The sequence below is a fragment of the Pongo abelii genome, chromosome 3 (assembly GCF_028885655.2).
Source record: "Pongo abelii isolate AG06213 chromosome 3, NHGRI_mPonAbe1-v2.0_pri, whole genome shotgun sequence".
Classification (NCBI taxonomy): Eukaryota; Metazoa; Chordata; class Mammalia; order Primates; family Hominidae; genus Pongo; species Pongo abelii.
In genome coordinates this window covers 60,933,545-60,961,103 of record NC_071988.2, presented here as the reverse complement: position 1 = coordinate 60,961,103, position 27,559 = coordinate 60,933,545, and the positions used below count along the sequence as shown (strand labels likewise).

General features: G+C 41.8%; 1 protein-coding gene and 1 pseudogene across 7 annotated transcripts in view; one reads left to right on the top strand and one right to left on the bottom strand.

The window, feature by feature from the left end:
• CRACD (capping protein inhibiting regulator of actin dynamics) overlaps positions 1-27,559 on the top strand; it is a 279,184-nt gene that overhangs the window by 211,320 nt on the left and 40,305 nt on the right. For all 7 annotated transcript variants that reach the window (XM_054553975.2, XM_054553979.1, XM_054553970.2 and 4 more), the window contains one exon: positions 10,226-10,397. Coding sequence is in view for 1 of the 7 variants with exons in the window: in XM_054553970.2 (XP_054409945.2) it covers positions 10,226-10,397 (172 nt within the window). In the remaining 6 variants the exon portion in view is untranslated. The remainder of the gene's footprint in view (positions 1-10,225; positions 10,398-27,559) is intronic.
• Positions 26,883-26,982, bottom strand: LOC129059246 (U6 spliceosomal RNA; annotated as a pseudogene).

Below are 27,559 nucleotides of genomic sequence, written 5' to 3'. Positions count from 1 at the left end.
GAATATACCTGTATAGAGTTGGAAAAATTCTGATTTCCAAAGCACATCTGGCCCTAAGGGAAGAGGGAATGGTAGGTCTATGTTGTTGAGCATCTGGTTTGTGTCAGGCATCACGATGGATGTTGCAGATGCAGAGACACACAAGGCACAGTCCCTGGGAGACCCAGGGAACTTGAAGTCTAGGAGGGGCTACCACACTCTTTGTGCTGTTGTAGTAGACGTCTGTACTATGCACAAGCAGAGAACAGAAGAAGGAGTCATTCTTCCTAGCCAAAGTGTTCAAGGCAGGCTTTCTAGAGAATGTGACACCTGGATTGTGTTTGCGGGGAGTGGTTAGGAGTTCTCTAGGCAAAGGAGAAAGTCATTCCAGGTAGAAGAAAATGTGTAAAGGTGTGAAGGTACAGTTACAAAACAGCAGGTCCAAGGTGATCTCTTAAATGTCACACAACTATAACATGGTGTATTAGTTTGTGAGGGCTGCCATAACAAAGTACCACAGACTAGGAGGCTTAAACAACACAAATTTATATATTTGTAGTTCTGGAGGCAAAAGTTCAAGATCAAGGTGTTGGCAGCAATGATTCCTTCTGAGGCTGCTTTCCTTGGTTTGTAGATGGCCATCTTATCCTGTGTCTTCATATTGCCTTCCCTCAGTGTGTGTCTGTGTCCGAATCTCCTCCTCTTATGAGAGCACCTGTCGTATTGGATTAGAGCCCACCCTACCTAGCTTATTTAACCTAATTACCTTTTAAAGACCCTATCTCCAAATATTCGCATTTGGAGGTGCTGGGAGTTAGGACTTTAAAATATGAAATTTGGAGGGAATATTTAAAAATATTTTTTAAAGATGAATTCACACATGGGCTGGCACAAGAGAAGCATGAGCAAAGCACACAGAAGCTGGAGGAAGGTGTGATGAATTATCACTGGAGTTGGGGGCTTGGGAAAATTTTAAGGACATAGGTCTTGAAGAATGAGTAGAATTTCATCACGTTGAGTTGTGCCCGATCTCTCTCTCTGTATTAGTCTGTTCTCACACTGCTATAAAGACATACCTGAGACTGGGTAATTTATGGAGAAAAGAGGTTTAATTGACTCACAGTTTTGCAGGATGTACAGAAGGCATGGCTGGGGAGGCCTCAGGAAACTTACAATCATGGCAGAAGGCAAAGGGGAAGCAGGCACATCTTCACATGGTGGCAGGAGAGAGACAGTGAAGGGGAAAATGCTACATACTTTTAAACAACCAGATCTTATGAGAACTCACTCACTATCACGAGAACAGCAAGACAGAAATCTGCCCTCATGATTCAGTCATCTCCCACCAGGCCCCACCTCCAACACTCGGGATCACAATTCAACATGAGATTTGAATGGGGACAGAGCTAAATCATATCACTCCCCTACTACAAAACCCCATTATAGTAGTCCCCCTGAATAAAGTCTACTTTATAATCCTTAAAAAAAAGAGAGAATTTCATCACATTGAGAAGGAAGCAAATCCAAGTTTTAGGCCTGCATTAGAAGCCTAACCACATATACCACATATACCACATATGCCATAGCCTACGTACCTAAATGTCCAGGACCTGGTATTCCCTGAAAGGGGCTGGTCCCCATGTTCTCTGCCTCTGACCCCTGACTTGTGCAAGCCACACTCTCTGCTGCCCCTGGGCCACTCACCATCTGTTCAGGGACCTCCTATGCCTTCTAAAAGAATAATGATCTTGTCTCTTCATTTTCTGAATCAGCACAGCAGCAAATATCTATCAGGGGAACCAGCCCCCAATATTTCAATGTAGGTTCTTTTCTGTTTTCCCTAAGTGTTGGCCAGTCTGAAAAATAAAGGGAAAGAGTACAAAAGAGAGAAATTTTAAAGCTGGGTGTCCAGGGGAGACATCACATGTCGGCAGGTTCCATGATGCCCTCTGGGGCGTAAAACCAGCAAGTTTTTATTAGCAATTTTCAAAGGGGAGGGAGTGCACGAACAGGGTGTGGGTCACAGAGCTCACATGCTTCAAGGGCAACCAAAGATCACTAGGCAGAAGGTCAGGGCGAGATCACAAGGTCTGGGTGAAACTAGAATTACGAATGAAGTTCCATGTCCTGCTGTGCACACATTGTCATTGATAAACATCTTAACAGGGTTTAAGAGCAGAGAACCAATCTGACTAGAATTCGCCAGGCTGGAATTTCCTAATCCTAGCAAGCCTGGGGGCGCTGCAGGAGGCCAGGGCGTGTTTCATCCGTTATCTGCAACTGCATAAGGCAGACATCCCCAGAGCGGCCATTTTAGAGCTCCCCCCGCCCCGCCCCGCCCGGGAATGCATTCTTTTCCCAGGGCTGTTAATTATTAATATTCCTTACTGGGGAAAGAATTCAGCGATATTTCTCTTACCCGTTTTGGGTAATAAGAGAAATATGGCTCTGTCCTGCCTGGCTCCCAGGCAGTCAGGCCCAATGGTTATCTCCCTTGTTCCCTGAACGTCGCTGTTAATCCTGTTCTTTTTTCAAGGTGCCTAGATTTCATATTGTTCAAACACACATGCTTTACAAACAATTTGTGCAGTTAACACAATCATCACAGGGTCCTGAGGCAACATACATCCTCAGTTTACAAAGATGACGGGATTAAGAGATTTAAGTAAAGACAAGCATAGGAAATTATAAGAGTATTGATTGGGGAAGTGATAAATGTCCATGAAATCTTCACAATTTATGTTCAGAGATTGCAGTAAAGACAGGCGTAAGAAATTATAAAAGTATTAATTTGGAGAACTAACAAATGTCTGTGAAATCTTCACAATTTATGTTCTTCTATCACGGCTTCAGCAGGTCCCTCTGTTCAGGGTCCCCGACTTCCCGCAACAAGTATCTTCTTTCCTCCATGCTTCCCCCAGAAAAAGAGAAAACTGTTTCTTCTTTCTGGACAAGCTGCCATGCTCACCTTCCCTCATGCCTCCTGGAAGTAGAGTCTCAGTCCTCAGCCTTGCCTTAGCATGGCCCTGGGGAGCACAGCCTATCTGACATGTGGCCAGCTCCTCCGTCATAATGGAAATGTGCTGGGATTATGGGTCCCAGCGAAACTCTGACAGCCACAGAGGACTTGTGCATGCCAGTGTATGTCTAGTCATTTTTCTTAGCAGTTTCTTCTCAGAAATATTCAGATATTCCAGAGCTAAGAAAAGGATCACAAAATTCTCCTTAACTTAGTAAAATTATAGGATTCAGGCATTGTTGTATACATGTTTGAAATCAGAAGTTGAAATAAACATTATTTAACCAAAGTAGCCCAAAATGCTTGTCAACTCACTCATCTTTACTGAGCAGTGTGCTCAGGGGTATAGAGGAGAGGTGTGTCTGTGTGTGTGTGTGTGTGTGTATGAAATATATGGTACCAAAGAAAAGAAAAGATGTTTGAAAGAAATAATGAAGGCTGTTTCCCAAAGTGTGTTCACAGGAACCCTAGTCTCACTGGTTGTTGAGAAAGTCAAGTTTCCACGGCCAAACAAGGCATCTGAGGCTGAAATTCCAAACAAGTTTAGGAAGCCTTGCATATCCTCTGCTCTTTTGGAGAGCAAATGTGATAACAGCATATTAAAGACTCTGAAAAGTCCCATAGTAAACAAACAGATTTAACTTTATTTTGCCTGGATTCTCAAAAATGTACTGGTACCAACCCATAGGGCACATTCTGATAAATCCCAGAGTAAGACATTTATGATGCTTAAAAGGGACTATCATAGCACATTTCTGTTCCTCACTTGGAAGCATATCCTAGAAATCCAATGCAGAGGAATTGGATGCTTTTATTATTGTAGGTTTAGAAACGAAAATATAGGAATTGCATCCTTATGACAAATGGAAAATGAATCAGATTTGCTTGACTTGCCTAGTGATTTTTAATTTTTAGAATCTTCTATATAAACTAGTAATTACGATGATGCAGCCATCAAATGGTATGTAATCATACCCTTGAAATAATGGATAATGAGCACTTTTTTAAATAAAAAAAAAAACCTAAAGTAATTATTGGATGATGAAAATAAATTAATTCAATTCAGTACTTAAAAAATGAAAATTACTGTGATCCCTGAAGCAGTATAGATGCATATGTAAGTTCTTTCATAAGGAAAATTACAACAGAAAAATGCTGAAATATTAAGAAAATGTGGCAAACACTGCCTTTTTTCCTATAAATTTAATCTTACAGCTTAAGATGGCAAATTTCTAGAGAGGCTGGTAAGCAGATGTTTCATAGCTAGTAAAAGATGGAATCAGGATTTGAGGCAAGTCCTCTTGTCTCTGGGGCCCACATATTTAACCCTTAACTAGAGCTGCAGTGAGAAAAAATAAATTGATAGTAACATTTCTTCCCTCCTGTCCCCTTCTTCCCACTGCCCAACCACCCAACAAAAGTAAATTTTGTGTTGTAAAAGTCTAAAATGCCATCTTAAATACTACAATGTTGGAGAACACTTTGCTAAACTATACTTCTATATGGCAATTGTTCTGGAATATTTCCCATTAGCATTGCAGACGTGCTCTGTTTCACTACGTTGTTAAAATTGCTTCTATCTCTTAGGCCCCATCTATGTACCACAAAAACATTCACATCAGCAGTTGTTATTTATCAAGAAAATAGCTGCTACTGATGACCATGTACTTAATCCAGTTGATTCTGTGGAGACAAACTGCTACTACTGCCCCAGCATCATGAACTGATCATAAAATAGTTTATCTAGTGGTTGCTAATAGATATATGCTCAGGTTTTCATAATGGTCATGCAACATAGGATTGTAAAGCTTTGAGAACTTGCTTTTTTGACATAAGAGATCTTATATTTGAGATTATCAATTGGGGAATCAAATAAGAGTATAACTCCTTCCCTAGTTTATAAAATTTCATTTCCTATTAATGTCACTTAAGTTTTGCTGCCTGAATGTAGGATGGGCTAAAATGTAATTACCGAGTCTTTTCATGAAGTCAGTGCTAGAAAATTGATCAAGTGCCACAGTCAATAATAAAATAACCATTAAATACACTTTTAAATTTATTTAAGTTTTTTTTTGAGACAGAGTCTCGCACTGTCGCTTGGGCTGGATTGCAGTGGCGCAATCTCGCCTCACTACAACCTCTGCCTCCTGGGTTCAAGCAATTCTCCTGCCTCAGCCTCCCAAGTAGCTGGGATTATAGGCACCTGCCACCACGCCCAGCTAATTTTTTTTGTATTTTTAGTAGAGACGGTGTTTCACGATGTTGGCCAGGCTGGTCTCAAACTCCTGACCTCGTGATCCGCCCGCCTCAGCCCCACAAAGTGCTGGGATTACAGGCGTGAGCCACTGCGCCTGGCCAATTTATTTAAGATTTAAAGATATTTCTGGTGGAAAGTGTATTACTAATTTTGGAAATGAGGAAGGGGAAATTATGTTTCATAAATGAGATGTCACCATACACTAATAAGACTTTGGAGCAGACTTTTAACGATAGCATCTATGTTCTGAGTCCTCCTTTGAAGGGAAATTGGTGTTTGTAGGACTTAGAACCTCTTTTTTTTTTTCGGTAAGAAGGATTGGTTGTTGGGTGGAGAATCCAGTTAGGTTTTACTGTTCTTTTACCTTCCTGATAATAACTAAGGCATTGCTGAAACAGCGTTCCCATGTGATTATAAGTGCACTGTCTGACACTTGGACTTTGTTCCATTTTCCAGGGTGATGCATGTGTACTTGTGTCAAGTTATTGCCCATATTAAGTGTGGCACAGAATGATAGGGTACCTTCTTGATAAACAGTCTTCAAGTAGGCTAGCTCTATAAATGGGCCACCTGAAGGAGGCCATTCTCTGCTGCCAGAACCCTCCCAGTTCTCAGAACTAAGGCTTCCAAATGATGGCACCCTCTCCCAGCCTTTTTCTCATCCTTGTGTGTATTCAGCTCTTTCCAGGGCCTGTTCACTTTCTGTTTCCCCCAACAATGTGAGCAGTGCAGCGAATAATTTATGTAGTAGATGCCACCATTCACAACAGTGAGGTGCCACAGAGGACCTCATCAACCCTCTTAGCTGACGTGCAGAGATTACCTGTTGGTTAAATAGATGAGTAACCTGTTTAGAAAACTATAATTTAATATCTTTATTTAGAGTTAACTCAAAGCTCAACTGAACATTATCAAATTCCCCTGACTTTATGGCAGTGATGAACTTTTTTTCTAATCAGTAAATTCTAACATAATCTACAATTCTCTGCATATCTCGAAACCTAAATCTGTGGACCCAGGTTGGGATAATGATGTCATAATTGATATTCTTATACTGTTGCTATTGTATTTTGGAATATTTCTGATTAGAAATTTTGGGGTTATAGTCAAGGAACAGTGTTGGGTAAAAAAAGAAGCAACTGTAAAAAAATAGAAATTTGGGGGTTTGATATTTAGTGGGGAAAATGCAACTGATATAAAAGGAAAAAATAATTTTACCTTGGAAATAAGTGGAATATAATATAAATAGCCATTTGACCACTTACTGTGATGCTGCCAGACTAGAAATCAGGCATTGTTTACATATTTTCAGCCTTGGACAGTCGTAGAGAAAGTTTTCAATTAATACAGCAGTCATTGCCAAAGATCAGTTATAGAATAGTGCAGTAATGATACCTGTGGTGCCTTACAGAATGTTTTTACATTTAAATTTTAAAAAACCAACCTTGGTAAGAACATTCTTTTAACACATGCCTAATGCTCTTGGATAATCTTCAACAACTACTGATTATAGTTCTTAAATATTATTAACTGGAGATTTTACTGATAAGAACCTAAAGTAGGTGTCATGAAAAGCACTGGCCTATATTCGCTTCTAAATAAATAACCAATGAAAAGATACAAACATTCTGAAATCAAACCCTCCATTTTTTAAAACCATTTTTAAATGATATCTCAATTGTATTACATGATGTGTTAGACCGTTCTTGCATTCTTATAAAGAAATTCCTGAAACTGGGTAATTTATGAAGAAAAGAGGTGGCCGGGCATGGTGGCTCATGCCTGTATTCCCAGCACTTTGGGAGGCTGAAGTGGGCAGATTAATTGAGGTCAGGAGTTGGAGATCGGCCCGGCCAACACAGTGATACCCCGTCTCTACCAAAAATATAAATATTAGCCGGGGGTGGTGTCGCACGCCTGTAATCCCAGCTACTCAGGAGGCTGAGGCACGAGAATTGCTTGAACCCAGGAGGTGGAGGTTACAGTGAGCCAAGATCGCGCCACTGCACTCCAACCTGGGCGACAGAGTGAGACCCTGTCGCAAAGTAAAAAAAAAAAAAAAAAAAAAAAAAATTAATTGGTCCACAATTCTACAGACCGTACAGGAAGCATGGCGCCAGCATCTGTTTGCCTTCTGGGGAGGCTTCAGGGAGCTCTACAGGGCGAAAGGCAAAGCAGGAGCAGGCATGACACATGGCAAAAGCAGGAGCAAGGTTAGGGGGAGGTGCCACACTTTTTTTTTTTTTTTTTGAGACAGAGTCTCGCTCTGTCACCCAGGCTGGAGTACAGTGGCATGATCTCTGCTCACTACAACCTTCACCTCCCAGATTTGAGTGATTCTCCTGCCTCAGCCTCCTGAGTAGCTGGGACTGCAGGCACATGCCACCACATCTGGCTAATTTTATGAGTTCCACACTTTTAAGCAACCAGATCTCACAATAACTCATTCAGTATCACGAGGACAGCACCAGGCCATGAGGGATCCACCCCCATGATCCAGTCACCTCCCACCAAGCCCCACTTCCAACACTGGGGATTACAATTCAACATGAGATCTAGAGAGAACAACATCCAAACTATATCACACACTTTCCTGTCTTTCAAATAATACACAGTAAAAATAATTTAACTCTTTTTTGTACCTAGCACAATGCCTATGTATAGCGGGCATCTGATATGTTTTAAATATCCTTTCCTTTAAATGTGATCTGACACAACATCGTTTCAGGGGACCATTGATGTTAGAGGCTCTGTTTGTACCTGTACTAATGCTCCCAGATGATTGTCTTTTTGTAATTGGTTATTATTCTGTCTGCGTCTTCCGCACCTTATGCCGCTGCTTAGGATGAAATAGTTTGAACCACTTCTTCTCTTCAAATTTTCTTTTTCTTTTTTTTATTTTTTAGAGATGGGGTCTCATATTGCCCAGGGTGGTCTTGAACTCCTGGGCTCAAATGATCCTCCCACCTCAGCCTCCCGAGTAACTGAGACTACAGGCGTGAGCACCACATCTGGCAGCACTTCAAAGTTTCTGTGACATCTCAGTAAGGCCAGAATTGAAGATCACAGAGGAAATGAGATGTCTGGCTTGTTTCCTCACTGACCTCGTGTGTGTGCCTGGATTCCTCTATGGATCTGGCCAGCAGAGCTCTGGGGCCTCTGACAGTCAGCTGGGTGGAAGGTGGGGGAGTTGTATCTGTGCATTTTGTGCAGGTGTTTTTCAGTTCTCGTTGCGAGCCTCTATCTTTACTTCTCTCTCAAAACTTCTTACTCCCTGTTCAAAGATACGTTTCCTGTGATGTAGGCATGCTATTTTATCTCTTCATGTCTCAGGTTCTTCATCTGTAAAATGTGCGTGTTAATAGTGTCAATGTAAAAGATTGTTGTGAGGATTAACTGAGTTAATACTTATAAAGTTCTTAGAGCCGTGGTACATAGTAAGGGTTAAAACATGTTTTTAGGCCAGGCCCAGTGGTTCACGCCTGTAATCCCAGCACTTTGGGAGGCCAAGGCGGATGGATCATTTGAGGTCAGGAGTTCAAAACCAGCCTGGCCAACATGGTGAAACACCGTCTCTACTAAAAACACACACACACACACAAAGTTAGCCAGGCATGGTGGCGGGCGCCTGTGATCCCAGCTACTCAGGAGGCTGAGACAGGAGAATCACCTGAACCTGGGAGGCAGAGGTTGCAGGGAGCCATGATCGTGCCATTGCACTCCAGCTTGGGCGATAAGAGTGAAACTCCATCTCAAAAAAAAAAAAAAAAGTTTTTAAAAATAGTTATCAGACCACTAGAAAAGTGGCTCTTTAAGCTTCTTAAAGAAAAAGGAAAGATCCAGGAAGATGCTGCTTCTGGTAGAGGGTGACTTACACTTTCTTTTGCAAGGAAAGAGTAGAATAACATGAAGGAATTTGTATCCAAAGGCGGAAGACTGAAAGGTATTACCTAAAATACCTCTAACAAATGTTGGCAGCAAGCCTAGTTCCTGACTAATGAAGTAATATATGGGAAGATGTTCGTAGCAACTCCTTTGGGGCTCTTCATAGTAGATTTTAAAAAGAGACAAGGGAAATAAACTGGAAATATATGGGGATAGAGGGAATTAGGGGGCAAAGCTTACACCAAGAGTTGGCAGTTATCTTCTGTATCTAATAAAGGCCAAAACAGAATGATCCTCAAACTAGAGATATGTATAGATAGAGATAAAAATATTAAAAAAAAAACAAAACAACTATCTGACTTAAGTGTTTTTCTCAGCCTTTTCCGTGGAGAAGGGCATTTGGCTATCTGCTTTGTTAAAGAAAGCAGGCACTGCCTTATTGCATGTGCAAAGAGGTGCTGTGCTGGCCACCATGAAGCTTGAAATCTTTTCTTTTTCTTTTTTATTTTATTTATTTATTTATTTTTTGATACAGGGTCTCACTCTGTTGCTCAGACTGGAGTGCAGTGGTGTGATCACAGCTCACTCAGCCTCAACTTCCCAGGCTCAATCAATCCTCCAGCCTCAGCTTCCTAAGTAGCCAAGACTAAAGGCATGCACCACCAACCCGACTAATTTTCTTATATTTTGTAGAGATGGGATCTCACTGTGTTGCCCAGGCTGGTCTGAAACTCCTGGGCTCAAATGCTTCTCCCACCTCAGCCTCCCAAAGTGTTGGGATTACAGGCATGAGCTACCATGCCCTGGCCACTTGGAACCTCTTCTTGTTCTCCCCAGATGTTTCTTGGGAGCCTGGGGGACAGAAGATTCACCATGCCTTTGGCTTGTGCTCTGCCTCACTGTGCATGGATCGCACTGGGGCTGGCTCCGACATTCCTGGCACAGGGCTTGGTCGCTCATTTGGGCTGATGGCCGCCCTTTGCCCTGTCTCCTTTGGCCGGAGGCAGCTGGGTTATAATTTGCTCCTTAGGCTTGGAAGTGCAGCCCTGCCACACTGCAGCGTGTGTTTATTTTACAATCCACAGACAAGAAGAAGGGAGGCAAATTCCAGCCTTTTAAAAAGTTGTTTGGCAAAAGGAAAAAGAAAGAACCTTCATTGTTCCGGGTGCAGTCTTTCGGGAAGAAGAGTTACTCTCACCAGAGTGTCAGCAATGGGACCTTCTCTTCGGATGAGGAGACCCTGGAAGACAATCTAAGGTAATAACTTGCACTTTCTTTTCAGACCTTTGGTGGAGTCGCAGGGGGGGGAATGGGATCCCAAAGGAAGAAGGTGCTGTTTTTGGTACCAGGAGACAAGAACAGAATCCCAAATGGGGCAAGGCGTTGGGATCACTCCTGTAATCCCAACACTTTGGGAGGCCGAGGCGGGCAGATCACTTGAGGTCAGGAGTTCAAGGCCAGCCTAGGCAACATGGGGAAACCCCGTTTCTACTAAAAAAGTACAAAAAAAACTAGCCAGGTGTGGTGGTGTGCACCTGTAATCCCAGGTACTGAGGAGGATGAGGCACAAGAATCACATGAACCCAGGAGGTGGAGGTTGCATTGAGCTGAGATCATGCCACTGCACTCCAGCCTGGGTGACAGAGTGAGACTCTGCCTCAAAAAAAAAAAAAAAAAAAGGATCACAAATGGGTTGCATCTCTGGGAACGTGTAAGACTTGGTGTATTCTGCATGGAGAAGTCACCTTGGGGAGTTAGCAAATGAGTCTGACCTCATTTTCTGGGAGTGCACAGGAATTGGGCATTCATTTCGCTGCTCTTGTTTTTGGAAGGAGGCAACATTTCACTGGCTTGGCTCACCAGGGTTCCTCAGATTGAAGAAGACTATGTTTCCTTATGCCATTACTTTACAAATAGAAAAGGTGTCATAGGCTAGACTTTACACCTTTGTTGAGGACGCAGGTTGCTCAGGCACAGGTGGCCACCCTTCATACCCCTGGCCATCTCTAGCAACTTCTGGAGCCTGTCTATGATGGACCTTTTGCCTGCCTGCCTGCCTGCCTGCCTGCCTTCCTTCCTTCCTTCCTTCCTTCCTTCCTTCCTTCCTTCCTTCCTTCCTCCCTCCCTCCCTCCCTCCCTCCTTTCCTCCCTCTCCCTCCCCCACTTCTCTCTTTCTTCCCTTCCTTCCTTCCTTCTTTCTTTCCCTGCCTCTTAGAACACAGGCACTAAATCTGGGTGTGACAGTGTCAGGAACTCAGAAAAGTAGGGTCAGGAAGTACTTTCTCACCTGAGTGCTTGGAATTGAAGTCAGAATCAGAGCTGGTTAAACTCTGATACTGACAGCTTAGAAACCAGCTCCTCTGAGAAACCTTTTCCGACAACCCCTTCTGATTTATTTGCCCTTGCCTGTGTTCTTCTAGCATTGTGTGCCTGGTTTCAGCAGAGAACTTGTCAATTTCTATGGAAATTATTGATTTGCTTGTCTGTCTTCCTCACTCGACTGTCAGTTTCATGAAGTCAGGGACTAGGTTTCAATTCAGCCTTGTATTACGTGCTCAAAAAAATGTTTTCCATGAATGCCTGACACTGCATAAGCTAAGCAGAAGGAATAGATGGTATCATCTGTGATATTCTCACCGTGCTTCAAGGACAGAGACAAAAATATCCTCTGTGGTGTGTGTCAGTAAGTAAATTCTAATGAACACTGCTGTTGTGTCCAAATTACAAAACCCTCAGACCAGTGGTACACATTAAGTTTTACAGCAAATATTCAGCAACAGCATTTGTTAGTCCTGATACTGACTCTTTTCCTTGACAGCCCTGTGTTTATTTTCTATTGTCTTTACTCTGTAGGGTAAGAAAATGATTTAATTTGACACAGGACTGAAAGGAGAGCACAGCTAGTGCTAACTCACTTAGTTGTTGGAATATTGTTCCAGTGGATAGTCAAGGAGTGTGCAGTTTGAGTCCATTTTGATTTTACTTCATGTTTTCAATTGTAAAATAAGAGTGTGAACTTTTTGGCCTCACGGTATCAGGATGAGGAACAGATAGTAAAATGAGTGTAAGTGGCAGTTTAATACAAAATGAGGTCAAGTCTGGAAAGTTCTCCCTTAGAGGGACAGTTCTGTGGAAACACAACCCACCCTTTTTATAGTATAGTAGGTATAGCATAGTTTTGCCAAGTCTGATTTCATTGAGCCATGTTGGACTCTTATAGGAATGTGGACCCTGGAGGTTCTCTTCCCATTTAAGTCTTATATTCTGTTAACTTCTTGGGTTTTCCTTAAGGTTTTAGGTTTTACAAAGCCTTGGGAAATTCCACTTTGGATCAGATAGCTACATTTCTAATAATGTCACCTGTCTTCATTATTGACTCTTGTCTACAAACCTGCATTTATGAGATTTGTACTATATTTTAATTAAACACTTCTTTTTATAAAAAACTCATCTCATAAGTAAGGATATAAAAGGATAAGCTTTGGGCTATTCATTTTTAAAATGTCACTTTAAATATTTAAAAAATTAGTGGGTATATACCCAGAGGAGTATAAATGATTTTACCATAAAGCCACACGCATGCAAATGTTCATTGCAGCACTGTTCACAATAGCAAAGACATAGAGTCAACCTAAATACCCATCAGTGACAGATTGGATAAAGAAATGTAGTGCATATGTACCATGGAATACTTTGCAGCCACAAAAAAGAACAAGATCATGTCTTTTGCAGGAACGTGGATGGAGCTGGAGGCTATTATTCTTAGCAAACTAATGCAGGAACAGAAAACCAAATACTGCATGTTCTCACTTATAAGTGGGAGCTAAATGATGAAAACTTTTGAACACAAAGAAGGGAACAACAGACACTGGAATCTACTTGAGTGTGGAGGGTGAGGGGAGGGAGAGGAGCAGAAAAGATAATTTACTGGGCTTAATACCTGGGTGATGAAACAATCTGTACAGCAAACCCCTGTGACTTGAGTTTACCTATGTAACAAACCTTTGCGTGTACCCCTGAACATAAAATAAAAGTTAAAAAAAAAATCAGGATAGAAACACAGCAAGGTGTGGCAGCAAGTGCCTTTAATCCCAGCTGCTCGGGAGGCTGAGGCGGGAAGATCATTTGAGCCAGGAGTTCAAGGCTATAGTGCGCTATGATCATGTCTATGAATAGCTACTGCACTCTAGCCTGGACAACATAGAAAAAAAAAGTTAGAAACACAGGAAAATAGAAGTAATTAAAAAATACGTATTTCTCTTTTCTAGGGAATTGACAATTGCAAAGTAATTTCACCTACTAAGTAAATACTACATATGTTGATTATGGTATAACTGAGCTTCTAATTATTTGCCTTATTTACAGATGGAGAAAATGAAAAATGTTGTTTTCGGAAATTCTTATTTTTAGTTCATGGTTCAATTAACAGATTGTTACTTTACATTGTGTAATGATTCAAAAAATTTTCTGTACATTTTATTTGCTATCTCCAAAATGGACAGTTCTCACAAAAGCACAAAACTCAAAGCTCCATTAACATGATTTTGGGTAGAGGTTACAAGAAGGTAGATTTCAGCCCAATGTGAGGGAGAATTTCCTAATTAGAACTGCCTAAAAATGGGAGGCTTGGCATGTGCCCACAAAGGTTGAGGCCAGTGAAGGTGGAATTTCGCCACTGGGTGGGAATTTAAGGGAGCTGAACTTCAACATCCTGTCAAACTCCCAGGAATCTGAAATTCTAGAAATGTTCCCATGACCAAGAATAGCTCCTTATTGATCTGCTCCTTCTGCCTGAAAATTTCCATTTCCTTTGGGTTTTTAAAGCTTTCTTTTCTTTCTCTAGGTTAGAAGCCTTTATCTCTCCTAGGCTGCTGCTTTTAAATTATACATTCCTTGGGAAAAGCAAAGCAATAAAACATGATCCGTTTTTAAGAATCTAATGTGATTTCTTTTCTTAATTAAACACAATTAATATTATGTTCCCAAAGGCGTGTTAAAACAGTTGTTAAATTTTAAAAGAGGGAGAGGGTCATCTTGGTAAATAGGTTTGGGGAATTCTGAACAAAAACAAATTAAATAGGATTCTTTATGTGGGACTCGACAGAACTTTTACTATGCGAATGTGTCCTGTGAATCCCTAGGAAGAAGGATGTAGTATGCAGTATTTCAATATTCCTTTGACCGTAGACCCTTTTTTCACTGAGAATATCCAATGGCATGTATTAAAGCTACCACTAATTGAAGTTATTACACTGTATTAACTTTTGCATAGATGAACTCATATAATATTTACAACTATTTAAGATTGATATTATTATCAACAGTTCAAGGATGAGAAAACTAAGGCTAGCAAGTAATTTGCCTAAGGTCATACAGCTTATAAATCCCTGAGCCACTATTCAAGCAATAAAGAGTGCATTCTTAAGCATCCACTACTGTGCCTCTCAAGGAGGCTTCAGCCTCACTAGGGAGCTACTCATATGGCCCTGAATCATCATACTGGTCCTGAATCACTAGGCTCAGATGTCTGCCTACCTCCAGCTGCCTGATTGAGGCTCTGATACTTACTGGGACTCTACTTGTCCTGCTTCCAGTTTCTACTGAACACCCAGTGTTTGTTACATCATGCATAAGTACAACACTTTTTATTAAGTGCCAGATGTAAGCACAGTGAGATGTGAAGGGGTTCTGGAGAAGATGAGCTCACTTGGACTGGAACAGTCGGGAAAGGGTTCAGGAATGAGGGGACCTTGAGCTGACTCCAAATGATGGGCAGGACATGGAGTAGCTGAGAGGGAAGGCATGAACCTGTCAGATAATGGCATAAGCAGAAATTTTCATGGAAGAAGGAATATGACAAATAGAATAGGAGGGAACTTTCCAACTCTGTGAGGCCAGTGTTATCCTCATATTAAAATCAGGCAAAGATATCACAAGAAAAAAACTCCACAGACCAATATCCTTTATGACAATAGACACAAAAATCCTTAAGAAAAAACTAGTAGCCTGAATCCAACAACATGTAAGAAGGATTAAGTAACATGACCAAATGGGATTTATCCCAGGAGTGCAAGGTTGGTTTAATATACAAAAGCCAATCAGTGTAATATACCATATTAATAAAATAAAGGATAAAAACCACTTGATCATCTCAATAAATGCAGAAAAACTATTTGACAAGATCCAACATCCTTTCACGATTTATAAAAAAAAAAAAAATAGACAACACTGGAAATAGAAGGAAACTCCTTCAACTTGATAAAGAGCATCTGAAAAATCCACAGCTAATATCATATTTAATGATGAAAAATGAATGTGATCCCCTTAAGATTAGGAACAAAACAAGGGTTTCTTATCTCATTCCTTCTATTCAACACTGTATTCTACAGTACTATACTGTTGGCTATAGCTGGGACAATTAAGAAAAGAAAAAGAAATAAGAGGCAATAATCTTAGAAAGGAAGAATTAAAACTGTATTTGCAGATGCCATGATTGTATATATAGAAAGTCCTAAGGAATACACACACAGAAAGCTATTAGACTAATAAACAAGATTGAGCAAGGTTATAGGATGCAAGATTGGAGTTTTTGTATATCAGTTGTATTTCTGTACTCTAGCAATTTATAATCTAAAAATGACCTTAGGAAAACAATTCCATTTACATAGCATCAAAAAGAATAAACAAGTTAGAAATAAGTTTAACCAAGAAGTGCAAGACTTGTACACTAAAAATAACAAAATATCATTGAAAGAAATTAAAGAAGATTGAAATGATGGAAAGACATCCCATGTTCATGTATTGGAAAACATAATATTGTTAACATGACAGTACTCCACAAATTGAGCTACAGATTCAATGTGGTCCCCATCAAAATCCTAGCTGGCTTTTTTCCCCCAGAAATTAGCAAGTGGATCCTAAAATTCATATGGAATTGCAGGGGACCCAGAATAGCCAAAACATTATTGAAAAAGGAGAACAAAGATGGAAGACTCACACTTTCCATTTAGAACACTTACTACAGTAATCTAAACAGTGCAGTACTGGTATAAGGATAGATATAAAGATAATGGAATTGAATTGAGAGTCCAGAAATAAACTCTTAACGTTTGTGGTCAATTGATTTTCAGTAAGAGTGCTAAGACAATTCAATGGGCAAAGAAGAGTTTTTCAACAAATATTTCCGGGACAATTGGGTAGCCACATGCAAAAGAATGAAATTGGACCCTTTTTTACATCATATACAAAAATTAACTCAAAATGGATCACAGACCTGAATGTAAGAATTAAAATTATAAAACTCTTAAAAGAAAATTTCCATGACCTTGAATTAGGCAGTGGTTTCTTAGGTACCAAAAGCACAAGTGACAAAAGGAAAAACAGAAAATTTGGACTACATCAAAATTAAATTTTGTGTTACAAATGATATCATCAAGAAAGTTATAAAACAATCCACAGAATGGATGGAAATATTTGTAAGTCATATTCAGAATAAGTAAAAATAAAAAACAAAACTCCCACAACTCAATAATAAAATGAACCCCTCCCCAAAGTTTTTTTTAATGGGCAAAGGATTCTAATAGACATTGCTCCACAAAAGATATAAAAATATCAATTAACACATAAACCATACTTGCTCAACATCATTAGCCATCAGGGAAGTACAAATCAAAACCACAAATGAGATATTATTTCACACCCATTAGGAAGGCTACAACCAAACAAGACAGACAATAACAAGTGTTGATGAAGATATATAGGGATTGGAACCCTCACACATTGCTGGTGGGAATATAAAATATTAATGGTTTAGGGTAATTTTTAGTTCTGATCCCATACCTTCACTTTATAAATGGGGAAACAGGCTCAAAGAGGTGACAGTGCTATTAGTGTTAGAAATGTGACTACACCCACTGTCCTGCACCCAGTGTCTGACAATCCCCAGTGAGATGCACCGGTACCTCAGATGGAAATGCAGAAATCATTCATCTTCTGCATCGCTCATGCTGGGAGCTGTAGACTGGAGCTGTTCCTATTTGGCCATCTTGGGTAAACTAAAGAGCTTCTGCACAGCCAAAGAAACTACCATCAGAGTGAACAGGCAACCTACAGAATGGGAGAAAATTTTTGCAATCTACTCATCTGACAAAAGGCTAATATCCAGAATCTACAATGAACTCAAACAAATTTACAAGAAAAAAAGAAACAACCCCATCAACAAGTGGGCGAAGGATATGAACAGACACTTCTCAAAAGAAGACATTTATGCAGCCAAAAGACACATGAAAAAATGCTCATCATCACTGGCCATCAGAGAAATGCAAATCAAAACCACAATGAGATACCATCTCACACCAGTTAGAATGGCGATCATTAAAAAGTCAGGAAACAACAGGTGCTGGAGAGGATGTGGAGAAACAGAAACACTTTTACACTGTTGGTGAGACTGTAAACTAGTTAAACCCTTGTGGAAGTCAGTGTGGCGATTCCTCAGGGATCTAGAAGTAGAAATACCATTTGACCCAGCCATCCCATTACTGGGTATACACTCAAAGGATTATAAATCATGCTGCTATAAAGACACATGCACGTGTATGTTTATTGTGGCAGTATTCACAATAGCAAAGACTTGGAACTAACCCAAATGTCCAACAATGATAGACTGGATTAAGAAAATGTGGCACATATACACCATGGAATACTATGCAGCCATAAAAAAGGATGAGTTCATGTCCTTTGTAGGGATATGGATGAAGCTGGAAACCATCATTCTCAGCAAACTATCGCAAGGACAAAAAACCAAACACCGCATGTTCTCACTCACGGGTGGGAATTGAACAATGAGAACACAAGGACACAGGAAGGGGAACATCACACACCGGGGCCTGTTGTGGGGTGGGGGGAGGGGGAAGGGATAGCATTAGGAGATATACCTAATGTTAAATGACGAGCTAATGGGTGAAGCACACCAACATGGCACATGTATACATATGTAACAAACCTGCACATTGTGCACATGTACCCTAAAACTTAAAGTATAATAAAAAGAAAAAAAAAATGTGACTACAATCCAAGCCTGCCCATTTTGCACATGGTAGTGCTTTTTTCTTGAATAGCCCCATCCCCCATCTCCACCTCCTTCCTTTGTCTAATTCCTCTCCGTCCTTGAGTTTTCTGCACAAATGTGCCTTCCTTAGGAGAGCAAGCTTTCTTTGATTCCCTCAGCCTAGATCAGGCCCCTCCCCCTGACATTGTTCTCACAACTTCCTTGACCTTTCCCTAAAAGTAAGCTTTGTGACTTGCCATTCATTGTATTTCAAGCCTCTAACGCTGGGCCTGGCACATAGCAGGTATTCAGTAAGCATTTATTCAATGAATGAATGCATGATTATTGCTCTTCGCCATACTGACTTTTCCCACTGGACAAGTCAATATTCATCTAATTTGGCCTCCAGTTTCCCACCTTGGTAAAGAGTGTCACTGTCTCTCAGACCTGCTGGAAAAGGAAGAATCCACAGTTGGTGCCATGAGACTTCGTGTTACCAATGAAATTACACTGAAGTGCAGGCTCCCTGCTTACCATTGTTTGCATTGATTCACCTGACCTTGCTGCTTTTCCGAGAATGAAGTCAGAAAGGACCTGTTTTACTTGATTGTTTATCCTCCATCCTTAGGAACCTGGGATGTGCTGAAATTGAATACGGAATGGTGAAGAGGTGCAAAACCCATTAAATAAAAAATTAGAGACTAAGCAGGAAAATCAGCAGAGCTGAGCTGAATACGTCTAGAGAAGAAGGTTGATGAATCAGTCATAGCAGGGGTCCCCAACCCCCAGGTGGTGAACCAGTACCGGTCTGTGGCCTGTTAGGAACCAGGCCGCACAGCAGGGGGTAAGTGGCAGGCAAGGGAGCATTACTGCCTGAGCTCCACCTCCTATCAGATCAGCAGCTGCATTAGATTCTCACGGGAGCATGAACCCTACTGTGAACTGTGCGTGCGAGGGATCTAGGTGGCGTGCTTTTTATAAGAATCTAATGCCTGATAATCTGAGGTGGAACAGTTTCATCCTGAAACCATCTTCCCACCCCCTGTCCATGAAAAAATTATCTTCCACAAAACGGGTTCCTGGTGCTGAAAAGGTTGGGGACTGCTGAGGTATAGCAATTCTTAGAGATACAATATGTGGTAAATGCAGCAGAACAGGAAGCCAGGTGTCTCACTCGAGATCTGTGTGACCCTAACCTAGCTAGCTCCTTCATCTCCCAGGATTATTAGAAGGACAAAAATGCATATGACATTGCGCTGTCTGCAATAAAGCACTTTAAAAAGCAGGTTAATATTAGTATTGAGATAAAGAGGATATTGATGACTACTATTTCCAGAGCATGAACCAGAAGAAAATTGATTCAAATGCCAGCTACAGAGGTTTATGAAAAGATCTTTTTCCACATGGCGAAACGTAGGAGTGGAATAAATAGCATGGAAGCCTGTGAAGTGGGCTTTAGAGGCAAGTTAGAAGATCATTTGTCGTAGGTGATGTAGACACAGGACTGAGCTTACAGACTGGAGTAGATGACCCTCTGACTTCCAATTCTAAGATTCTCCATTTGAGATTCCAAACTTTCCTCCTTTTCCTTGAATTTGTATGACGTACCCTGTTTCTTTTGTAATTAACAGATAATTTGGTACACTATAGCCTATCAGGTACCGTATATTTTGATAGAATACCCAAGTTCAGGATGAGCCTCTAAGTCAGATAATCTGACTCCAGTCTCTTCCAGCAACTCTAGTTTGTTTGATGAGGATATTTAATTGCTCTTTAACATTTCATTTGAATGAGACTCACGGATCTGTTTAGGAAGAAAATTGCTGATCAATCGCAATTGCCCCTGTTGTCATGGAAACAAGCTGAAATGGGACTATAATTATATTTCCTTATTCCTGAAGTGAATCCCTAATCATTGCCATAGTAATTACCCAATATCTATGGTCCCAAATTACATGATTCTTGTCCAAAAAAGACAAAGGATAAGGAATAGGAGAGCTGGCCTCAGGCATGCATTCACTGTGCAGCTGCAGAAAGCCTTCTCCTTTTTTGGATGGGAAGAATTTCCCTCTGTAGGCTCGCACTCCACAGTTGGATGATGTCAGCAGGTCTTAGATTGTGCCCAGTGCTTAGAAGAGTGGTTAGAAAGCTGTATCAGGTAGGATGATTGCAGTTTTAACAGAAATCAGAACTTCTAGCATCTTCAACAGGAATGAAGTATATTGTCTGATGGACCAGAAAGTCTGGAAGACTTTCCAAGTTCCAAGGTTGGTTGATGAAATGGCCCAGCAACATCACCAGGATCCAATCTGAGTCCCTTTTTCTCTGGCATCCTCAGGGAGTGGCCTCTTGTCCTCAGGTTTGTTCCCTCATAGTCACAAGATGGCTGTCACAGTTTCAGGTGTCATAGGCGGATGACAAAGACCACAGACAGAAAGAAGGCAGTCTCTGTCTTGTATTGTCGTGAATGAGGAGAACTTTCTCAGAAATGCCTCTGCCTACCAAACTGCCTCTTGCTTTTCATTGTTCCTTTCGCATAGACACTATCTTTCGCAGATAGTGGCACCAGACGACAGAGCTTAAAATGGAGCTAGCTCTTCCTGACCCCTCTCCGCTCTCCTTAGCACTAAGTGCCTAGAGGGTGAAAGATGGAGTAGCGTGGCTGCAGGGCTAACTTAGTTTGTTTTGCTTTCCTTTGCAACCTGTCTCTTTGCTCTGACCTTCAAGTGTGCTGAGCTCCAGGCCACAGACCCAGCATATACCTCTGTCTCATCTCTCCCATTCCTCCAGATAGGTATGAGCATAGAGCACTGGGCCTGGGTTTCAGCATCCCAGGACCATGGGGTGTGACAACCTTTGCTCTCAGGCAGCAGCACATGCCACCAAGAAAGAAGGGCAGCCTCCTGGGGAGAAGTAGAATCACAATACAGGGAGTTGTGCAAGTGAGTCATCCATCCGGGTGGGCTAGACTAGAAGAGAGAATCCAGACGCAGACCTAGAAGCATAGTGTGGTAGCTGTTTTTTGGTCACTTAGCCATTAGCATCCAGTTCCCCTTCTCGAGTCAAGGTGACTCCCTGAAAGCTCCTTCCCTTTTAGGGAGTTGTCTTTACCTTGCTGTGTGTAGCTCTGATAGGACATAGTGCCTGCTTCCTCGGACAGAAATCAAAAGGATCAGATCTTCCACTTCCCCTCCCACTGCAGCCTGGCATAAGCCTGCAACCCAGCCTGGCCAATCACATGTTCTTCCCTAGGACTTTGACTTGGCAGGTGAATCAAAGATGTAGGGAACACAGCTTCTAGGAGGAGCTCACTCTGCGGCCTAATGGTGCCTGTGGCTCCTGATGCCTAGGCTCTAGAGCTCTCCTACCCAACTCCAGTGTTTTTCCAAGCCTGCAATCTGGTTTCTTTTGTTCCGTGAGCCTCCACTGTACTTCTAGTACATTTTCTTTAGGTTGAGTGAAACAAAGTTTCTGTTGCCTACAGATCAGACTGGTAACTGACACATGTAGACACCAGGAAAACTAGGTGTGAGAGAGAAGGTTTGAAATAGAAAGTGGGAAGCAAAGCCTGGAGCAGTTCCCTGGTTTAAGTTGAAAAGAAGGCTCAAAAGAAACCTTGAGAGAGGCTGAACAGCCTCCTGACTTGCCACCCGTTGGCTTCTTGGAGCTTTCTGCAGTGACCTCCTGGAAAACAGCCATGATCTGAACATATTCTGCATTTTCCCATGACACATCTGCATCATACTTTCCATTACCTCAGTGATCTCTCTACAGAAAACCCACCTGGTAAACCAACTCACTCTACAGTAGTAATCATTTTCTTATCCTTTGAAAATGTTTGGTGGGGCACAGCGGCTCATACCTGTAATACCAGCACTTTGGGAGGCTGAGGTGGGAGGATTCCTTGAGCCCACGAGTTTCAGACCAGCCTGGTCAACATAGTAAGAACCCATCCTAAAGTAAAAAAAAAAAAAAAAAAGCTGACAAATTTGATAATAGAAAGCACTATGGGAAAAACAAAGATAATAGATGTGATCCCTGACCTCATGCCACACATAGTACTGGGGTGGAGATAAGATGGTATCACTATTGTCAGTAAAATCACATTGGCCAGGCGCGGTGGCTCACGCCTGTAATCCTGACACTTTGGGAGGCCGAGGCAGGTGGATCACCTGAGGTTAGGAGTTCGGGACTAGCCTAGCCAACATGGTGAAACCCCATCTCTACTAAAAATACAAAAATTAGCCAGGCATGGTGGTGGGTGCCTGTAATCCGAGCTACTTGGGAGGCTGAAGTAGGAGAATTGCTTGAACCCAGAAGACGGAGGTTGCAGTGAGCCGAAATGGTGCCACTGCACTCCAGCCTGGGCTGCAGAGTGAGACTCCGTCTCAAAAACAAAAAACAAACAAAAAAAAGAATCACATCTGTGTCGTACTTTACAACATGCAAAGCACTTTTATTTTCTCTCTCATTAAAGGCTTGATTACAGTAACCGTAACATCAAACAGCATGAGATTCATACAAAGGGATTCCTGAGGGACAAAAGGGAGCAAGAAAAGGTGTGTGGGGCTGATAAGGTTTGAGCTGGACCCCAAAAGATGGTGTATTAGTCTGTTTTCACACTGCTATAAAGAGACTGTAATTTATAAAGAAAAGAGGTTTAATTGACTCACAGTTCCACAGGCTTAACAGGAAGCATGGGTGGGAGGCCTCAGGAAACTTACAGTCATGGTGGAAGGTGAAAGGGAAGCAAGCACGTCTTACCATGGTGGAGCAGGAGAGACAAAGAGCAAAGGGGGAAGTGCCACACACTTTTAACCATCAGATCTTGTGAGAACTCACTCACTATCACAAGAACAGCATGAGGGAAATCCACCCCCATGATCCAATCACCTCCCACCAGGCCGCCCCTCCAATTCAATGTGAGATTTGGGCGGGGACACAAATCCAAACCTCATCAATGGGTAAGAACTGAATTGCGAGACTGGCACTGGGCAGTCCATGCAGCAGAAGACCCTATGCGGTAATAGAACCCAGTGATGGTATTTGAGGAACAGACAGGTCAGGTTTGCCTCATGGATGCTTGAAGTAGGGTGACATTAGATAATAACTTTTTTTTTTTAAGAGACAGTGTCTTGCTCTATCACAAAGGCCGGAGTGCAGTGGTGGGATCACAGCTCACTGCAGCCTTAAACTCCTGAATTCAAGCAATCCTCCCACCTGAGCCTCCTGAGTAGCTGGGACGACAGGCACGGGCCACCACGCCCCATGAATTTTTTATTTTTTATTTTTAGAGACAGGGTCTTGTAGTGTTGTTGCCCAGGCTGGTCTCAGACTCCTGGCCTCAAGCCATCCTCCTGCTTTGGTCTCCCAAAGCGCTAGGATTATAGGTGCCCAGCACTGCTTACACCATTCTTAGTGTTTTACACATCATAAATTTAATTCTAATGAAAGCCCTGTGAGGTAGGTCTTATTATTATCCCCATTTAACAGTTAAGGAAACTGAGGCACCTGGAGGTTTAGAGACTTGCTGAAAGCCACACAGCTGGTAAGTGGTAGAACTAGGTTTCAGAGGTAAGAACTAATTCCTAAGAGGTAAGAGGTAATCCCTACACTACACAACCTCTGTTTCATAGAGCCAGAGTACTTTAGGGCTCTGGCATGAAGAGCCTTAAATGCCAAGCAACCACTGCAGCTTTATCTGGGAGGATTTTGGCATGAGGGAAACACCAGTGGTTTCTGAGCTGGCAAATTAACTCCTTTAAGATTAATATAGGGGGCTAGGTACAGTGGCTCACGACCGTAATACCAGCACTTTGGGAGGCTGAGGTGGGCAGATCACTTAAGGCCAAGAGTTTGAGACCAGCCTGGCCAACATGGCAAAACCCCATCTCTACTAAAAATACCAAAATTAGACAAGTGTGGTAGCATCCGCCTGTAATCCCAGCTGCTTGGGAGGCTGAGGCATGAGAATCTCTGGAACCCCAGAGGTGGGAGTTGCAGTGAGCTGAGATTGTGCCACTGTACTCCAGCCTGGGCAACAGCTTGAGATTCTGTCTCCAAAAACAAAACAAAACAAAACAAAACAAAAAACCCCACAAAAAACTTGGGAGGCCGAGGCAGGAGAATGGCATGAACCTGGAAGGCAGAGCTTGCAGTGAGCCGAGATCTTGCCACTGCACTCCAGCCTGGGCAACAGAGCGAGACTCCGTCTCAAAAAAAAAAAAAAAAAAAAAAAAAAGATTACTGTAGGGTTTCAGAGAAAGCTGAATTGGAAAAGATGCAACTTGGAGATCATATACAGATGTCAATTATATTGCAATAGGGTAGAAGTAAAACCAGGGCAACAATAACAATTATACACTCATTGATTTTTCGACTGCTCTCAGGGTTCCTGCGCTTATTTCTGCAGATTCCCATTAACATCTTATTGTGTGTTCAAGAGCAAGTCCTCTGGCTCCCACTGCTGCCCTGGTCAGGGTGATGAGCATCATGCCAGTGACTTCCTCTCAAATGGTCCGGGAAAACAAAGTCTGCAACGGCTTCAACATAAAAAGTAATAATAAAAATAAAAGGTTCACCTGAGCAAAGGTTACAGTGTGTGAGCCCTAACCATTGCTGCTGGCATGCTTATTAGCATAATCATCCTATCCATATACTACTCCAGCAAATTGCAATGACTCATCCAGACCTCCGCTGAGTTTCCTAAGCTCTTGACAACTTTAAGCACAGAAACAAGCCCTTCAAAACGCCCTGTATTTTGATGTATTTGCTGCCAAAGTGAGCCTGACAGTACTATGTTATTTATTCTATAACAGCCTTTTATTTCCTTTTATTTTTGGAGGCAAGGCCTGTCACCTAGGCTGGAGTATGGTGATGTGATCATAACTCACTGCAGCATCGAATTCCTGGGCTCAAGCAATCTGCCCTCTTCAGCCTCCTGAGTAGCAGGGACTGCAAATGTGCAGCACTATACCTGGCTAATTTTTTTTTTTTTTTTGATACAGAGTCTCACTCTGTCACCCAGGCTGGAGTGCAGTGGCATGATTTTGGCTCGCTGCAACCTCTGTCTCCCAGGTTCAAGCAATTCTTCTGTCTCAGCCTCTCAAGTAGCTGGGATTACGGGTGTGAACCACCATGCTTGGCTAATTTTTATATTTTTAGTAGAGGGGGTTTCACCATGTTGGCCAGGCTGGTGTTGAACTCCTGACCTCAGGCGATCTGCCCACCTTGGCCTCCCACAGTGCTGGGATTACAGGCAAGAGCCACTATGCCTGGTGAACCTGGCTAATTTTTTAAATTATTTTTTGTAAAGATGGACTCTTTTGAAGAGAAGGGGGGGAAGTGTGGGGAAAGGAAGGAGAGATCAGATTGTTGCTGTGTCTGTGTAGAAAGAGGTGGGCATAGGAGACTCCATTTTGTTCTGACTAGGAGAAATTCTTCTGCCTTGGGATGCTGTTGATCTATGGCCTTTTCCCCAGCCCCATGCTCTCTGAAACATATGCTGTGTCAACTCAGGGTTAAATGGATTAAGGGCGGTGCAAGATGTGCTTTGTTAAACAGATGCTTGAAGGCAGCATGCTCTTTAAGAGTCATCACCACTCCCTAATCTCAAGTACCCAGGGGCAGAAACACTGCAGAAGGCCGCAGGGTCCTCTGCCTAGGAAAACCAGAGACCTTTATTCATGTGTTTATCTCCTGACCTTCTCTCCACTATTATCCTATGACCCTCCCATATCCCCCTCTCCGAGAAACACCCAAGAATGATCAATAAATACTTCATAAATTAAAAAAAAAAAAAAAAAAAAAGATGGACTCTTGCTATGGTTCCCAGGCTGATCTTGAACTTCTGGGTTCAAACTATTCTCCCTGCTCAAAGCGTTGGGAATTATAGCCATTAGCCACCGTGCCTGGCCCTAAAGTCGTCATTTGGAGCCTCTAGGTAAAACCTTGGAGTTAATTCATCTGACTCTGGGGAAAGGAAAGGAAAGAGGAGGTGGAGTAAAGGAGAAATACCAATGTGTGTTTCCTGCTGTCTTTCTAAACCCATAATGAGTTAGATCAAAGGGCTTAAATGTTTTAAAATGTAGGTAGAACAGGACCCCGTAAACCTCTGTGAGTTTTTATTAGTGCTAAACGCATCTTCCCTTAGAATTGACTAAGCCTATTCAAAGCCTCTAGTCTGTAGCTAATAGTTCCTGGAGTGGGTTCATGGTATTTGAACCTTCTTGGGTAGGAGTGGCAGGGACGGAACCCTATGGGCTATTGTTCTGTGCATCGGGTACCAGGATCAGGTTTTCAAGAACTGACCTCAAAATTTCCCATGATTTTAGGCAAATGTCAAAGATTTTTCCTCTTCTCCTTTTTTCTTCCTCTTTTCTTAATTTCCTTCTCTTCTTACCTTCCTCCTCCTACTCTTCTTTTTTTAAAAAATTCCATTTTTATTTCAGATTCAGAGAGTACATGTATAGGTTTGTTACAAGGGTATATTACATGATGCTGAGGTTTGAGCGTCGTTTAATCCTGTCACCCAAATAGTGAAGAAAGTACCCAATAGGAAATGTATCAGCTCTTGCCTCCCGCTCCCTCCCTCTCTCCTATTGGAGTCCCTAATATCTGTTGTTCCCATCTTTATGTCTGTGTGTTCCCAAGACTTGGCTCCCACTTATAAGTGAGAACATGCAATATTTAGTTTTCTGTTTCTGCATTAATTCACTTAATTGCATGTCATCCTCGCACAGGGACCATGATAATCTCCATATCGTTCCAGTTGTAGTGTATGTGCTGCTGAAGTGCTCCTACTCTTCCTCTTCCTTTTCCTTCTCCTCTTTCTTTTACTTCTTTGGTCTTATGAGATCGCTACTGATCTTTACAGATATTGACTGTTTAATTTGGGTGGAGGATATCAAGATGATGTAGATCTTCTATGTGGAATGGGGACTTACGGCACACCTATTTACTTTTTCAGCCATGTCTACACATAGATATGAGTCATAAGGCTGCATTCTTGTATTTTTAAAATCTTCATCAACACACCCATGTTCATGGCAGTGCTACTTACAATAGCCAAAAAGGAGAAACAACCCAAATGCCCATTGATGGATGAATGTATAAACGTGATATATACGTACAATGGAATTATTCATTCTTAAAAAGGAAGGAAATTCTGATACATGCTACAATGTGGATGAACTTTCAGAACATTATGCTAAGTGAAATAAGCCAGGCACAAAAGGACAGATATTATATGATTCCATTTAAAGGAAGTACCTGAAATAGTAAAATTCATAGAGACAGAAAGTACAATAGTAGTTACCAGGGACTGCAGAGAGGGGAGAGTGGGGAGTTATTGTTGCATGGATATGAAGTTTAG